The sequence below is a fragment of the Aulonocara sp. 'chitande type north' Nkhata Bay genome, linkage group LG11 (genome assembly GCF_057382095.1).
Source record: "Aulonocara sp. 'chitande type north' Nkhata Bay isolate Kocher_YH1m ecotype deep benthic linkage group LG11, A_spYH_male_GT1.1, whole genome shotgun sequence".
NCBI lineage: Eukaryota > Metazoa > Chordata > Actinopteri > Cichliformes > Cichlidae > Aulonocara > Aulonocara sp. 'chitande type north' Nkhata Bay.
The window spans coordinates 39,586,459-39,603,000 of NC_141354.1; the positions used below are offsets into that span (position 1 = coordinate 39,586,459).

Below are 16,542 nucleotides of genomic sequence, written 5' to 3' on the forward strand. Positions count from 1 at the left end.
CGCAGTATCTAAAAACTTTGCACCGTAGTGGTTAAAATCTCATTCTAATAAGAGTTAAAAGCGCATTTGGTTATTAGGTTTATAGGATTATTGAATTATGGTTAACGGTTGGTAGAATTTTTTAAAAACATTATCTGCCACCCTTCTCCAAATCTGTGCCCCTACCTGGCCCCCCCAACAAAAATTTTCTAGACTCGCCACTGCATGGCGGGCGAAAGACTGTGACCCAGAATGTGATGTGAAAGTCGTCACGTCACAAGCAACGCGGTGAGCACAAAGACAGCGCCGTCACTCGTCTGATCCGGCCTTCACATTACCGCCATCTTGTGCCCGCAGTCGCCTGCTGTCATCGAAAGCTGTGCTTATCTCTGTAGCTGTGTCCACTGTATGGACGGGTCCATCCCAGCTGAGAGGCGGGACCTAAACTGGAGGTGTTTGACTGTAAACTGGTGAAAGTGTGCGAGTGTCCTCTGACGTCAGCTACAATCTGCACTTCCTGTGGAAACACAGCTAGCATTAGCATTAGCGAGGAAGCAAAGTTTAATTTGAGATGATTTCATTTTTTCACTTGAATTTCTCAGACATCAAAGTTAACCACACCACACACAGCTCGAGGCTTTTATTCAGACGATGGTGGGATTAAAATACGTTGATCTAGTTTCAATAAGCAGAATATAAATGACTTTAAATGATCTGAAACATGTGCAGATGTTACAATGATCCATTCAACACTGATTGGTGAAAGTCTCTGATGTTCTCCAGCTGTTTGTGCCGGCGCCTCACAGATGTGCGTTTGCTGTAGAGCAGCTGCAGAAGACGACGGTGTGCTCGGACACGTTGCAGCTCTGCAGTCTTTTGTTCCTCTCGGGCTCTGAAACAGCAGCGCGGTTTCCATGTTGATTCTTTGATCGTTGCGAGGTGACGTACGCCAGAGGTGGGACCAAGTCATTGTTTTGCAAGTCTCAAGTAAGTCTCAAGTCTTTATCCTCAAGTCTCAAGTCAAGTCTCAAGTAATGTCAGGCAAGTCCGAGTCAAGTCACAAGTCTGAAATTTTGAATTTCAAGTCCTTTCGAGTCTTTAAAAAAAAAAACGAAAAAAGCATGTTGCAGTTATGCTAAATGTAAATATTAGACCATGTAATTTTAAAATCTGTGTTTTTCTCAACACATGACAAAATAGTGAACTTAGAAAATATACACAAATTGTGAAATTGCACCTCTTTAAAATGCAGCTCAATTAAACCTAGCTCCAAGAATAATTTTCACCGACAGTTCTGAGATAAGCTGCATGTTATTCTTGGATGCGGTTGTAGGACCAGCTTTAAAATCGCATGACAAAAATATCATACATATTAAAAAGAACTGTATCACCAACGTAGCCTGGACAACATTTGCTAGTTAGATGAAGTCAGCTATCTCATCGTAGCATATTTATATGCATATTTATAATCATACGGTTCTTGGAGTGAGTGCACACACTCATGAAGTTTAGTAACTTCAGGTCACTGCAACAAGCCCAGGTACAGTTTACCGACGGATGGGTGCAGGACCTTGAAATGCACCGTGTAGAACGAAAGACCATCGTACGTATCATAAGTTTACCAGTCTCACAAATTGTCGTCATAAATACACATTCCTTAACCGTTTATTAATAGGACCTTTGAGCTCAACGGTAATTAATTAGCAGTGGAAATAATTTCTGGTAGCATCACAGAAATGTAGCAGTGACAACAATATTGTATGCTGTAATCGCACTGGGCAATTAGTGATACAAACAACTGTTTTATCCTGTGAATAAAAGTATATGTTTTTGTCAATGTACCATAATAACAGAAGCGAAACGCAATATTGTGTCAGGACAATTCACTATTTATGCACAATAAATAAAGGAGCATAGCGCGACCATTTCTGTTCAGCGCCAGACTTGCTTGTAACCTATATCACTAATTATGTTATGAAAATGACGCATTAACTACAACAGCAGACTGACCTTCGTGTAAATGCTTGGAGCAGACTAACCTGTGAGCTGGAGTGTTCTGAGACGTTATAATTGGTCTTTGAACGGCTGCAATCCAGACCATCCGTCGCGTCTTTGTTACTTCGGAAACATGGCTCGAACAATTTCTCTTCAACAACGTAATCCGATAACAACCGATCTCTTTACCCGTCGGCTTCCCGTGGCTGTCATGCGACCGGCTATTGCAGTTAATAATACAACAGCTTCTTGACATTTTTTGTGTTTCTTTTTATCGCTGTGTGACTGATTTCAATTGAAAGCCTGCGTGCGCTAGTACCGCTTGCCACGAGTTCCCAGAATCCTTTGCGGTTCTACCCGTGAATGACGTCACATTTTCAATCTCTATATAATATGCATGTTAAATTTTATATTTGGGGTAAAATATCAAGTCTTTTCAAGTAAACCGGTTCAAGTCCAATTCAAGTCCCAGGTCATTGGTGTAAAAGTCCAAGTCAAGTCACAAGTCTTAGAACATTTTTTCAAGTCAAGTCTAAAGTCATAAAATTAATGACTCGAGTCTGACTCGAGTCCAAGTCATGTGACTCGAGTCCACACCTCTGACGTACGCTGATCTGGTTGCTTATTGAAGAACAGTCCCCAAACTCAGCGTCTCACCCTCACTGTGAGGAGGTCATCTTAAATGTGCGGCTCCACCAAATAAACGTGCTCAAAGCCGCAGCCGCTGACGTCAGAGGTTGTGGGAGGGGCTACAGCACAGATGTTCCTCCCACAGAAGCTGTGTTTGCTTCTCAGGCAGGACAAACAGCGTCTCTCTGCTGTGGTGTGGGTGCTTCCTGTGTCTGGCCTCAGGGGGCAGTACTGAGCTCAGATTACACCCCACGTTAATGGTTAGCGCCGCTGACTCACAGCAACGAGGTTCCAGGTTCAAACCTGCTGGCTAGCCTTAGCCTCACCATCTTAGCAGGGCGGCGCCCTGTCCAGGTGCCCCTCCTCCAGTGACAGCAGGGACAGGAAATGAAGATGATGAATGCAGGGCCACATAAAAGTGAAGAAGAGGCAGCATGGTGAACGTCAGCGTGGAGAGACAAACTGCTCGGAGTACCAGCGGGACGACGGCGAAAAACTCTTTTTCCAGGACCGGAAAGCAGGACACTTTTGATCCGAGTGTGAGGAGAGTCCGGGTCCGCGTGTCCCTCCGTTCCCGTGTCACTTCCTCCCGTCCGACAGTCCCAATCCATCCAAAGTCCTTCTGCTCGGAGATGAGAAGCAGCAAGGAGGCGGGGAGCGCTCGAGTGAGTCCTCCTTTCCTTCAAGCTGTGCTCCCTTCTGTCCTTTCCTCGTCCCCTCATCTGTAGCGGTGTTACCCCTTATTCACTCCTCAGTTCCTTTCCTCGTTTATCCATCCTCTCCTGTCGTCCTCCTGTTGACAGTGCTTTGTCATTGGCTGTCGCTCTCTCCCAGCAGCCAATAGGTGGTCATCTTCCCTTTGCCCTTGATGTCGATTTCCCCTCGGAGCTCCAGCTGAAAGCAGTTGAACTCTAGCAGAACGTCTCGAGTCGCCGCCGACACGTGGATCTTCAGCGCTACACACACACACACACACACACACACACACACACACACACACACACACACACACACACACACACACACACACGTCATGTTTGGCAACAGCAGCAGGAATAAAAATGCTGCTTTAGGTTTTTCAGTCCAACCTGCAAAAATCTAATCTGCTGTTTATTTAAAGAACATCACTTTATTCTGAAGGGGCTTTAATAAATCTGCTTCCTGTTAATGAAGCTCAGCTGTTACACGTGTAACAGAGAAACTGTTCATGGAGCACAAACTGCAGTATCAGCTGACTCAGACTGAGTCACTAAACTGAAGCCCGTCAACAGGGAAGCAACAGCCTGCAGAGGGCGCTGCTGCGTCAGCATTCACAGAGCGACGTCTTCGTTCACGTCTATCTATCGCGCCAAGTCACGTGACCTGGTCATCCTATGTGTATTCAGTGTGATCGTTAAAACGAGGATCTGAACCCATTTATTTTCCGTGTGAACACCTGAAGAATGCAGAGGTCAAAGTTCAATGTTCCCTCTGGATTAGTACTCGAGTACTTAGTTACAGTTCAGAGGTTTCAGGCTGAAACTGCAGCGTCAGGTCACGTGACCTGTTTTTGTGCACGTACCTTCGCCAGTGGACTCCATACGTGATGACGTGTTGACGGTGTCGCCAAACAGGCAGTACCGAGGCATCTTCAGACCAACCACGCCCGCACACACGGGACCTGCCGAGGACACGGGGTAGTCACCACGTGTGTGTGTCTGTGTGAGTCTGTGTGTGTGTGTGAGAGTCTGTGTGTGTGTCAGTCTGTGTGTGTGTGAGTCTGTGTGTGTGTGTGAGTCTGTGTGTGTGTGTGAGAGTCTGTGTGTGTGTCAGTGTGTCAGTGTGTGTGTCAGTGTGAGTCTGTGTGCGTCAGTGTGTGTGTCAGTGTGAGTCTGTGTGTGTGTCAGTGTGAGTCTGTGTGCGTCAGTGTGTGTGTCAGTGTGAGTCAGTGTGTGTGTGAGAGTGTCTGTGTGTGTGTGAGAGTGTCAGTGTGTGTCTGTGTATGTGTGTGTCTGTGTATGTGTGTGCGTGTGTGTCTGTGTATGTGTGTGCGTGTGTGTGTGTGTCAGTGTGCGTGTGAGTCTGTGTGTGTGTCAGTGTGCGTCAGTGTGTCAGTGTGTGTGTGTCAGTGTGTGTAAGTGTGAGTCTGTGTGTGTGTGTGCGTGTGTCAGTGTGTGTGTGTGTGTCTGTGTGTGCGTGTGTGTGTGTCTGTGTATGTGTGTGCGTGTGTGTGTGTCAGTGTGCGTGTGAGTCTGTGTGTGTGTCAGTGTGCGTCAGTGTGTCAGTGTGTGTGTGTGTGCGTGTGTATGTGTGTGTCTGTGTGTATGTGTGTGCGTGTGTCTGTGTGTGCGTGTGTGTGTGTGTGTGTCTGTGTATGTGTGTGCGTGTGTCTGTGTGTGCGTGTGTGTGTGTGTCTGTGTATGTGTGTGCGTGTGTCTGTGTATGTGTGTGCGTGTGTATGTGTGTGCGTGTGTATGTGTGTGCGTGTGTATGTGTGTGCGTGTGTGTGTGTCTGTGTATGTGTGTGCGTGTGTGTGTGTCAGTGTGCGTGTGAGTCTGTGTGTGTGTCAGTGTGCGTCAGTGTGTCAGTGTGTGTGTGTGTGCGTGTGTATGTGTGTGTCTGTGTGTATGTGTGTGCGTGTGTCTGTGTGTGCGTGTGTGTGTGTGTGTGTCTGTGTATGTGTGTGCGTGTGTCTGTGTATGTGTGTGCGTGTGTATGTGTGTGCGTGTGTATGTGTGTGCGTGTGTATGTGTGTGCGTGTGTGTGTGTCTGTGTATGTGTGTGCGTGTGTATGTGTGTGCGTGTGTGTGTGTCTGTGTGTGTGTGTGCGTGTGTCTGTGTATGTGTGTGCGTGTGTCTGTGTATGTGTGTGCGTGTGTCTGTGTATGTGTGTGCGTGTGTCAGTGTGTGTGTGTCAGTGTGTGTCTGTGTATGTGTGTGTGTGTGTGTGTCAGTGTGTGTCAGTGTGTGTGTGAGAGTGGCAGTGTGTGTCTGTGTCTGTGTATGTGTGTGCGTGTGTGTGTGTGTGAGTCTGTGTGTGTGTGTGAGTCTGTGTGTGTGTGTGTGTGAGTCTGTGTGTGTGTGTGTGTGTGTCTGTGTGTGTGTCTGTGTGTGTGTGAGTCTGTGTGTGTGTGTGTCTGTGTGTGTGTGTGAGTCTGTGTGTGTGTGTGTGTGTGTGAGTCTGTGTGTGTGTGTGTGTGTGTGAGTCTGTGTGTGTGTGTGTGTGTGTGTGTCTGTGTGTGTGTCTGTGTGTGTGTGAGAGTGGCAGTGTGTGTCTGTGTCTGTGTATGTGTGTGCGTGTGTGTGTGTGTGTGAGTCTGTGTGTGTGTGTGTGTCAGTGTGTGTCTGTGTGTCAGTGTGTGCGTGTGTCTGTGTGCGTGTGTCAGTGTGTGTGTGTGTGTCTGTGTCTGTGTATGTGTGTGTCTGTGTATGTGTGCGTGTGTCTGTGTGCGTGTGTCAGTGTGAGTCTGTGTGTGTCTGTGTATGTGTGTGTGTCTGTGTGTGTGTGCGTGTGTGTGTCTGTGTATGTGTGTGCCTGTGTATGTGTGTGCGTGTGTCTGTGTATGTGTGCGTGTGTCTGTGTGCGTGTGTCAGTGTGAGTCTGTGTATGTGTGTGAGTCTGTGTATGTGTGTGTGTCTGTGTATGTGTGTGTGTCTGTGTGTGTGTGTGTGTGTGTGTGTGAGAGTGTCAGTGTGTGTCTGTGTATGTGTGTCTGTGTGTCAGTGTGCGTCAGTGTGTGTGTCAGTGTGAGTCTGTGTATGTGTGTTGTCACCGCTGTGAATGCCGATCCTCAGCTTTAGCTGCTGCTCGGGTCGATGGCGGATCTTGAAGGCTCTGACGGCGTCCAGCAGGGCGAGCGCCATGCGGGCGATCTCTCGGCCGTGCAGCTTCCCGTTCCTCACCGGCAGCCCCGACACCACCATGTAGGCGTCGCCGATGGTCTCCACCTGGGGGCGCCACAGCACCGTGACATCAGTTAGAGTCGCACTAAAAGTTGTCCTTATTGTGAGCTGGTCTCCATGGCGATGCGCTCTGTTGCTCAGAGCTGCCCTGAGAACAGGTCGGAGGAAAGAAACGAGCCGTTTACCTTGTAAACGTCAAAGTTGTCGATGATGGCGTCGAAGCAGGTGTAGAGGTCGTTGAGCAGAGTCACCACCTGCAGAGACATCAGCACGTCAGACTGAAGGACGGTGTTTGAGCGCCCCCTGCAGGCCGCTGGCTTTCAGTGTGTGAGAGAACATGTTAACGCTTTATAATTCAGTGTGTTTTATTTGATACAACAGCGTGATTATAGATTTATACTTACAGGAACACTGACACGTGGTGTCAGGTTTGTACATCAAAGCACTTTATTTAATATTCATTACATTGATCTGCATGAAGCCCTGCCTGAGACGACTTACAGGTTACTTAAACTTCCAGTATAATTATTTCTGACTGGTTTCCTCCTTATCCCAGTGTGTATTTGTAGGTAAATATAATTAGATTGTAATTTCAAATAAAATGCACTGAAATTCCTTTTTAATTCCAAATCATACTCTTAGTCGCTATCCAAAAACCCTTACAAGGACAGGTGAGGGAGAATTTTCTAGATTAAATCCGTAAATGTATGCAGCGGCGTCCGGCCAGCCGAGGACGCCCCGTCTGCTGGGACATCGTTAATCGTGCTGCCTCATGAGTTACTGATCCCTGCAGTACAAATATGAGAATCTATTTCCACCTTTTATCCATCCGTTCTTATCAGGGTCACAGTGGGCTGGAGCCTGTCCCAGGTGTCTTAGGGCGAGAGGCGGGGCACACCCTGCACAGGTCGCCAGTCTGTGGCAGGGCTAACACACAGACAACCATTCACACCTATGGACAATTTAGAACGACCAATTAACCTAACCCCACTGCCTGCACGTGGGAGGAAGCCGCAGTATCGATAAAGTTTCTCATTTCATTTACTCTCAAAAATGTTTCCTCTGGATTTTACTCCCCTCGACCAGCCCATTGTTCTCCACAAATACGTTGAGCATGTGATTCTGAAATATGGATCTCGCCAGCCGCCCTCAGCCCGCGTGCTAACATGGTGGCAAGCATGCAGCGTCTGAACCTGCAGCAGAAACACCAGCGTGTCTGATAAGACACCTGCACTACGCTGCAGGCGTTTGACACGTCAGTCACACGCAGCCCTGACGGCGTGACAGGACGCAGAGCCAATTTCAGAGTCCAAGCTCGGATTTGGGAGGATCAGGTGTCCGGTGCTACTCTCCGTCTGGCTTTCTGTGTTTGTGTCTTTGGACCTGGAAGCTGTGTGAGAAGTACTGAAGTACTCAGGTAAACTCGTCTCACCTCCATCGGCGTGCTCTCTGCGGAGATGGTGGTGAAGCCCACGATGTCACTGAAGTAGATGGTGACCGAGTCGAAGGCTTCAGCCTGAACCGTCTCTCCACGCTTCAGCTGCTCGGCCACCGAACTGACAGAGAGACAATACGGCGCCATGAGTGTGTGAGCAGGGGGCTCCGCCCATAAAAAATGTCCGTGTGCACCTCGGGACCTTCACCACCTCTGCTGCTGGACATCCAACCTTGGATGCCCCTGTCTGACATGTGCGCTTGGTGCACACCCCTCACACGGACTCTTTTCCTCCCATCGGCAGACGCTATCGCAGCATCGGGGCCCGATCCTCCAGACTGCGAGACAGCTTTTTCCCACAAACCATCAGACTCCTGACCTCACTACCAGCTCCCCCACTCCCCCCACCACACACACCCACACAAACCAGTAACTGACTCTACTGGACTTCACACATCGCTGCCTTTGTAAACACAGACGCTGCTCTGTGGACAGTCCTGCTCATGTTGGTCACTTTAAATCATTTATACTGTAAAACTGCTGCGTTGGTTATTTTAAACCACTTCAAAGTCACTTTAAATCTCATTTTATAAATTGTAAACGTTACATTTATTAACCCTTTTTACCTCAAAGTGTATATTTATTCTTACTCTTCCTGTATTTATGGTTGTTGGAACTGGAGCCTCGTCATCTGTCTCTCTATATACTGAACTGTATATAGCAGAGATGACAACAAAGCTTACTTTGATGTCAACACTATAGGACAAGAATCCAGAACTGGTTCCCAGTAGTCCAGTTCCTTGGAATTATTGGTCTACCTGCTTTTCAGTTCTTGCACTCCAGCTACAATCAGCTGACATCAGCTCGTGTGCTAGAGGAAAAGAGCTGTGCAGCGTGGATACAGACATTACTAAGGACGACAGCGTAATAGTGAAGCGGAAGATCCATCCAGGCCGCTAACACGACTGCCTGCAAGCGCAGACGGCATGCTAACGCTAAGCTAGCCAAAAACCCCGAGAGACGAGCAGCGCGTATGCAGACCTGAGCCCAGCAGCCAGAGCCTGAACAGGAAACAAAGAGGTGAGGCTGCAGCCTCTGTGTCTACCTGCCAATGTTTATAGAATCACCATGACAACCGCTTTAAAGTCTCTTCAGGATCTGTGTTGGTGTGTGCGACTGTGACTCAGTTTATTTTGTAACAGCCAAGTAATGTAACGAGTATTCAAACCAAATACTTTCTCCTGGGAGTAATTAAGTAACATACTGCATTACTTTTTTATTCTGTGTAATGATGACTTTTTTTGAGTAACGACTGCAACACTGAGCCAATGAGAACCCAGCGAGACTCAATACAACGGTCAATAATCAATAATGATATCAATAATCTTTAAGTTATTATCAGTTCTAGTCGCCACAGACCTCAAACTCACACCAAGACCATCGCCATGTTTAAATCGACCCCGCCTTCACATCGAGGGTCACCACAGCCGAAGAGCGCTGCGTCCAGCATTCAGACAAATATCTGATAGGCTCGAGCATCGAGGCGCAGGTGTGTGAGCGGGACTACAGGTCACACCTGTGCACAGCTGGGCAGTAGAAGAGGGGAACGCCTCTTTCTGTTTACACCAACCAGCTGTGCCTCCACCCAGCAGACCCTCCAAAGTACACGGCAGGAGGAGTATGCTGTTATTTTGGTGTAAAAAAATTTGCAAGGACAAATGTTGCATTTTGAGAAGAAAATAATTTTATGAGAAGAAAAATAATTGCTGCGTGCAAGAAATGTGTTTCAGTGTTTGCTGTCACACACACGAGCTCACCAGCTACTAGCCAGATCCAGCAGAGCGGTTTGGTTCAAACTAGCTTAAAACCAACAATGCTCTTTAAAAAGTCTATATTTAAAAACAAATAATTAAACATACTAACTGCAAAGGGGTTTGGCTACACTCTGGACCGTGTTTCTGGAACGCAGTAGCTGTCGAGCTGATTGGAGACCAAAACAGCCAATCAGAATTTTTGCATCCAAGTCTGTGATTGGCTGGTTTTGTGGCACATTTGTAACGCTGTACAGAGAGTTGAGCGTGCAGAGATGTTGAGAGCAGGTCTGCAGACGTCTGTGAGCACACAGAGCGGCTGTTACTGTGTGTTTATGGACATTAGCAAACACTGAAACACATTTCCTGCATGCGGCGATGAGTTTGCTTCGCGCAAAATAATTTTCTCCTCAAAATGCAACATTTGTACTTGCAAACATTTTATTTACGTGCTCTCAGAATAGACGCACAAAAGTAACGCCATAGACGAGCGGCCCATACATCACACGCACAACTGCACATGCTCAGAACCCAGCTGTGAGGAAGATGTCCAAAGGTGCACCTGAGGAGGAGGAGGGTATGTTTACTGTAGAGCCGCACTGTGTGCAGTAATTGCAGTACTGACTGTGGTAGTATCTGGTACAGCAGGGCTTCGGCCTTGCGTTTCTCCTCGTGGTACGCCTGCGTTCGCTCCTCCACCAGCTCCTCCAGGTTGTTGGCGTACTGCTCCATCCGGGACAGGAGGTTGTCCAGGATGTTGGTCCGTGACTCCCTGAAAACACACACATGGTGTTCTGGGTGGGCAAAAACCAAGCGTGGGCTCGTGTCCACTTTACTATCAGTTTAGTTTTATTTACACAGTGCCAAATCACAACAACAGACGCATTGAGGCGATTTATACTGTAAGGTCGACCCTGCAATAATACATACAGAGAAAAACCCAACAATCATATGACCCCTATGAGCAGCACTTTGGCGACAGTGGGAAGGAAAAACTCTCTTTTAACAGGAAGAAACCTCCAGCAGAACCAGGCTCAGGGAGGGGCGGGGCCATCTGCTGTGATTGGTTGGGGTGAGAGAAGAAAGACAGGATAAAGACATGCTGTGGAAGAGAGACAGAGGTTAATAACAGATATGATTCAATGCTGTTAATACATAGTGAGTGAGAAAGGTGACTGGAAAGGAAACACCCAGTGCATCATGGGAATCCCCGGCAGCCTACGTCTATTGCAGCATAACTAAGGGAGGATTCAGGGTCACCTGGTCCAGCCCTAACTATATGCTTTAGCAAAAAGGAAAGTTTGAAGCCTAATCTTGAAAGTAGAGATAGTGTCTGTCTCCTGAATCCAAACTGGAAGCTGGTTCCACAGAAGAGGGGCCTGAAAACTGAAGGCTCTGCCTCCCATTCTACTTTTAAATACTCTAGGAACAACAAGTAGGCCTGCAGAGCGAGAGCGAAGTGCTCTAATAGGGTGATATGGTACTACAAGGTCATTAAGATAAGATGGGGCCTGATTATTTAAGACCTTGTATGTGAGGAGCAGGATTTTGAATTCTGGATTTAACAGGAAGCCAAAACAGGAGAAATCTGCTCTCTCTTTCTAGTCCCTGTCAGGACTCTTGCTGCAGCATTTTGGATCAGCTGAAGGCTTTTCAGGGAGTTTTTAGGACTTCCTGATAATAATGAATTACAGTTGTCCAGCCTGGAAGTAATAAATGCATGAACTAGTTTTTCAGCGTCACTCTGAGACAGGATATTTCTAACTTTAGAGATGTTGCACAAATGGAAGAAAGCAGTCTTACATATTTGTTTAATATGTGCGTTGAAGGACATGTCCTGGTCAAAAATGACTCCAAGGTTCCTCACAGCGTTACTGGAGGCCAAGGTAATGCCATCCAGAGTAAGAATCTGCTTAGATACCATATTTCTAAGCTTTTCAGGGCCGAGTACAATAACCTCAGTTTGATCTGAATTAAGAAGCAGAAAGTTAGCGGCCATCCAGGTCTTTCAGATGGAGATGTTTCACTCTGTAAACACACAAATGCAGTTTTGGGTGTTGTTCCCTGTGTGGCCACAGGATGTCACTGATGCACTGCTCTGCTCGCGGTTTCAGGTCTTACTTGTTCTGTTTGCGCAGCAGCACTCGGATCTGGTTGAACTCGGGTCTCTCCGTCGGCTCTTCGGCCCAGCAGCGCTCCATCAGCTGACCCAGCTCGGGGCGGTCACTCTGCGAGTCGATGGTCGGCCTTAGGCAGGGCCACTCCCCCAGAATCACGCGGTCCACGATCTCTGCACAGAAACAGTTCAGCACGTTCAGCGCAGTGAACCTTAAACTACCAGCTCATTGGTGATTTCAGGTGGAGCGCTGGTGTTGGTGCACACGTTATCCTCTGCTCGGAGCCTCGAGCCGCTCGAGGATGAGCAGCACAGTCTCTGTAAAAATGTCAGCAGAGTTAAAAACATGTTTCATGAAATGTGTTGAGCACATTTCATGAACGCAACCTTAAAGTAACACATTTAACTGGATTTGATCTGTGACTGAAAGCAGACTGTGCAGTAAAACAAGTGACCACGAGCGTCCGTACGAGACAAACAGAACAGCTGACGATGATCCCAGCGACGGTTTATGGTGTAACACTTTATTTGACTTCCTTATAAATAACATAAAATCCCTTTCAGACTTGTGCTGTTAGCAAACCTGTCAGCATGACGCAGGTTCCCATGGCGACAGTGGGTCGTACCTGAGCGACGGAGGCGACCAGCTACACAGACGCCGAGTCCTAATGAACGGAAAGCAGAGACGGGAACGTCCAGTGTGCTCCGTGCGAATAAATCAGAGGCCAGGTCATTAGCGGTGATGAGGCTCGCCGCTGCCGGAGCACGCACCTGAGCAGAGAGCAGGTAAACAGCTTCTGCTCCCCAGCTGCTCTGTGAGCGTGCAGCAGCAGAGCTCGGCGTGCAGCAGCAGAGCTCGGCGTGCAGCAGCAGAGCTCGGCGTGCAGCAGCAGAGCTCGGCGTGCAGCAGCAGAGCTCGGCGTGCAGCAGCAGAGCTCGGCGTGCAGCAGCAGAGCTCGGCGTGCAGCTTGAAGCGCTTTCTGTGGTTTGGAGCGAACGCAGAAATGACCTGTGAGCGAGAGGCGGCTGAGGAACCAGCGTGGACGTGCTGTTTGCTCAGCCTCTTCTTCTCTGCTCTGATTCATCCCAGCAGGATCGCGGCTTAATCTGAAACCAGGTCGACGCCGATCACATGACCCGACACGCACACCTACAGGTGTGCATGTGCACCATCAGCCTTTAGAGCTGCACACCTGCAGCAGGAACTTCAGAGCTACCTACCTTTAGGGCTGAGCGGGTCTCCCTCCAGGTAGAAGGCTCCTCGTCGAAGCGCCACCTCCTGGAGGATGATGCCGAAGCTGTAGACATCTCCTTTCTGGGTTCCCTGAGGAGGAGGACACTCCATCCTGAGCAGCTCTGGAGCCATCCACAGCTTCTCTGCATGGCGGCACAAACAGAGACCTCAGGACCTGAGCTTAAGATCGAAACCTCTTCATGTTTAACATTAAAGAGTTTGAGAGGAGCGTGCTGCTAACATCGCTGCCTGACTTCAGGAAAAGCAGATTAACGGCAGAGAGCTGCAACTCACGGGCGTAGTAGGCGTGAGCGTCACTAGCTGCGTCGCTCTCAGACCGAAAGCTGGACAAACCGTAGTCGGTGATCTTCAGGACGAAGCGGTTATCCACGACGCAGTTGGAGGACTTGAGTTTACCGTGGGAGAAGATGACGCTGTTGTGGAGGAAAAGCATGCCCTGCAGACACAGAGAGGAGGACAGCACTGACAACATGTTTGTTATCACAGGTAACGCCACCTGGAGGTAACTTATTACTGTTGTCTTCACTTTGAGTCCTGCCATCATCCAATCAGACACCGGGGACCCCAAAGCTCTCTAACTTTGACTCCTCTGTCCTCGTTAACCTGCTCGCTTCCTCCTCGTACTTTCGCTTTGATGAGTCCCACATGCATCGCGTCGACTCCACTCCCTGAAACTGCCGTTAACGAGCTTCAGTCCAGGAAGCAGAAACTTAACGAAGCAGAGACTCTGCAGGAAATGGAAACGTACCTTTACGATGTCGTTAATGAGGGAATATTTAAACATCCAGTCCAGAGTGATGCTGTCGTTCTCCAAGATGTCCTGAACACACAAACAACCAATAACCTGTCAGCGGTGACCTTGGCGAGATCTCCTCAGCACCAGCCGTGACGCAGCCGTGACGCCGTCACCCTGACCCCCACCCTTAAAGCCGTACCTGCAGACTGCCTCTGGAGCAGTACTCTGTGACGATGCAGCAGTTGGGGGGGTCGATGCACGCTCCAATGAACCTGGTCAGGTGTTCGTTCTGGACGTCTCTCATCTGCACAGACGGAAACATTCAAAGGCTGAATTCACAGGAAAACACGGGGGGCATGACTCCGCCCTCGGTGACGCCCACTGTGGAAACAGACTAAAGCTGGCGTCTCAAACGTCACTGTTTGCCACTGCTGTCGTCTCATTGGACGGCCACTTCAGCGTTCAGGAAGTCCTCTCTGTGCGTCCAACACGTGGCAGCGCTGTGTTCATATGTAACAAAATAAAGACGTCAGTGTGCCCGTGTCACCGAGCTGACACAGCCTCACGTTTGTGCTCTCTGCTCATGTTGGTTTCATATTCAATCATTTTGAGAAATTATTTTAACATTTCACGCAACAACAAACAAACCCTCTCCGACAGAAAAGCCAAACTGCTTTAGATTTCTTCACATCAACATACAAGCAGGGCTGACGTGGGCCGCAAGTGGCCACTGGGCCACGAGTTTGAGACCCCTGGACTGAAGGGACATTTCACAGCGTTGCCCATTAGACCTCCTCAGACCAGGTCCAGGTCCAGACCATGAAGCCTAGAATTACCCTGACCCGAACATCGTTCAGGTCGTTACATCAGTGATGTAAATCCAGAAGCTCAAGTCTGGAGAAGAATAACAGGAAGTTGACCGTGGAACCACGTGTGGCCTGAGAACATGTGACACAGATCGTCTGTTTTTAATTAGCTGAATATTACATTTTCTTGAATGTGTGCAGTGTATGGATTAAAATGACCGAACCATGTTTACCCTGAACTGGGTAAACTGGGAGAAATAAATGAATGGATGTTTGGATGATGAAGGCCCCACTGTAGCTGCACTGACCCTGCTGGGAGCAGCTCATGCTGGCTGCTGTACTGTACTGGTGAGCCTGGTCCTGAACAGGAAGCAGACAGTAAATGTTCCCGTTCGCTTAGCCACTCTGAGCTGTTAGCTTAGCCGGTGCTAATGGTCACGTGTGACGTGTCAGACACTCACGTGTTTGAGCTCAAACAGCACCTTCCTGTTGAGCTCGATGCGTTTCTTGTTGATGTATTTGATGGCCACGATGTTCCCCTGGAAGAAAACAAAGAGCAACATACCAAAAGTCAACAACAGCGACCTTCAGTGACACGTGACATGATGCAGACGCCTCACTTCGTTCTCGTCGCTCCCTCCTGTTCTCATCGTGCTCGTTAGCTGTTTAGCTAACCTGACACGGGAGGAGCTGCATGTGAAGGTGAAGGTGTTCTGCTCATTTCCAGCTTTTTTCCCTTCTGCACTGTTAGAGCAGCTTTACATGATCTTTGTCAGAAATAATCCTTCTTTGTCTGATCCTGTGTCTCAGCTCGTGTGCTGTCTGAAACAAGCAGCTTTTAGCTCCTCCCCCTTTAAACACAATTGAATAATCTTTATTTTCATTGTTCATGTACAACGACATTGTTAAAGCCTCGTTCGCCATGTTACCATGACACACGTCTGCGCTCTTATCGATCACAGGTAGCCCTCGCCCTGCTTCCTGCTTCTGCTCCAACATGAACTTCCTGTTTTCTTCAGTCAGACCTGAAACAGCGACCGAGACCAGAAACCCATGAGGATAGAACATGGAGGATCATCGCCGCATAGACTTCGGTCCAATCAGGCTTCAGAGGCATCGCCCCCTCCTGGACCTCAGATCGGCATCTCTGATCTGGTTTATGTGGTTCTAGAACAAATCAGGATAAAATACTGATGCAGACTAGCAACTCTGTGATTGGAGGGCTCCTGTCTTCATAACGAGCTTTTCCACCTGCGGCATCATTAAGACCTGAAGAAATAATCAACGACCTCTGACCTTTCAAAGTGGTGACTGATGAGTGCGGTGAAAACGGCACTCGGCTGATTGGAGGAGGAGGGCGGCTTCCTCGGAGCAGACTACAGCTCAGTTATTTCCATTCACCAGCAGGAAATTCAACTCTTAAACTAAGCTCCAGGTGTTCCCACCTGAATCCTTATCAGCGCATGCATCACCACTGGCTCCTCCCACAGCTGCACTGCCGCCATGGCGGGGGGCGCTCACTGTTGAAATCAGCGCCGCTCTGCAGAGTCTGTAAGAGTGTTTGAATATGAAACAGCAGGACATCACAGTCCCATGATGCACCTGGACGAGGCCGGCCCTTTCACGTGTTGGTCCTGCAGCGGGTCATGAAGGTGAACACCGCTACCTCGGGCTCCACCGTCTCCAACCATCCCTCGCAGCAGCTCTCGCCGCCATCTTCAAACCTTTCGTTCACCCCTGCAGCCCTGACACTCATCTCCACCCACTTCACGCGTCTCTGTTCCCACCCACATCCTGCACCACCCACATATTCTTCTGCAGCACCGCAGTTTTGTGCTGTTCTTCCTCCTGACGCAGCCTCCCCTTTTTATCGGACTGGGAGCAGGAGGTCACTGA

The 16,542-nt window shown here is 48.7% G+C and overlaps 1 protein-coding gene across 4 annotated transcripts in view; it reads right to left on the reverse strand.

Moving 5' to 3' along the window:
* Nucleotides 1-604: 604 nt before the first annotated feature.
* LOC147319864 (atrial natriuretic peptide receptor 1-like) overlaps nucleotides 605-16,542 on the reverse strand; it is a 61,555-nt gene continuing 45,617 nt past the window's right edge. For all 4 annotated transcript variants that reach the window (XM_086312694.1, XM_086312692.1, XM_086312693.1 and 1 more), the window contains 12 exons: nucleotides 15,108-15,185; nucleotides 14,040-14,144; nucleotides 13,853-13,924; nucleotides 13,378-13,540; nucleotides 13,071-13,226; nucleotides 11,855-12,023; nucleotides 10,359-10,505; nucleotides 7,920-8,043; nucleotides 6,673-6,741; nucleotides 6,358-6,532; nucleotides 4,166-4,264; nucleotides 605-3,560 (listed from right to left, as the gene is read on the reverse strand). In XM_086312694.1, the coding sequence (XP_086168820.1) occupies nucleotides 3,415-3,560; nucleotides 4,166-4,264; nucleotides 6,358-6,532; nucleotides 6,673-6,741; nucleotides 7,920-8,043; nucleotides 10,359-10,505; nucleotides 11,855-12,023; nucleotides 13,071-13,226; nucleotides 13,378-13,540; nucleotides 13,853-13,924; nucleotides 14,040-14,144; nucleotides 15,108-15,185 (1,503 nt within the window). In that variant the 3' untranslated portion in view covers nucleotides 605-3,414. The remainder of the gene's footprint in view (nucleotides 3,561-4,165; nucleotides 4,265-6,357; nucleotides 6,533-6,672; nucleotides 6,742-7,919; nucleotides 8,044-10,358; nucleotides 10,506-11,854; nucleotides 12,024-13,070; nucleotides 13,227-13,377; nucleotides 13,541-13,852; nucleotides 13,925-14,039; nucleotides 14,145-15,107; nucleotides 15,186-16,542) is intronic.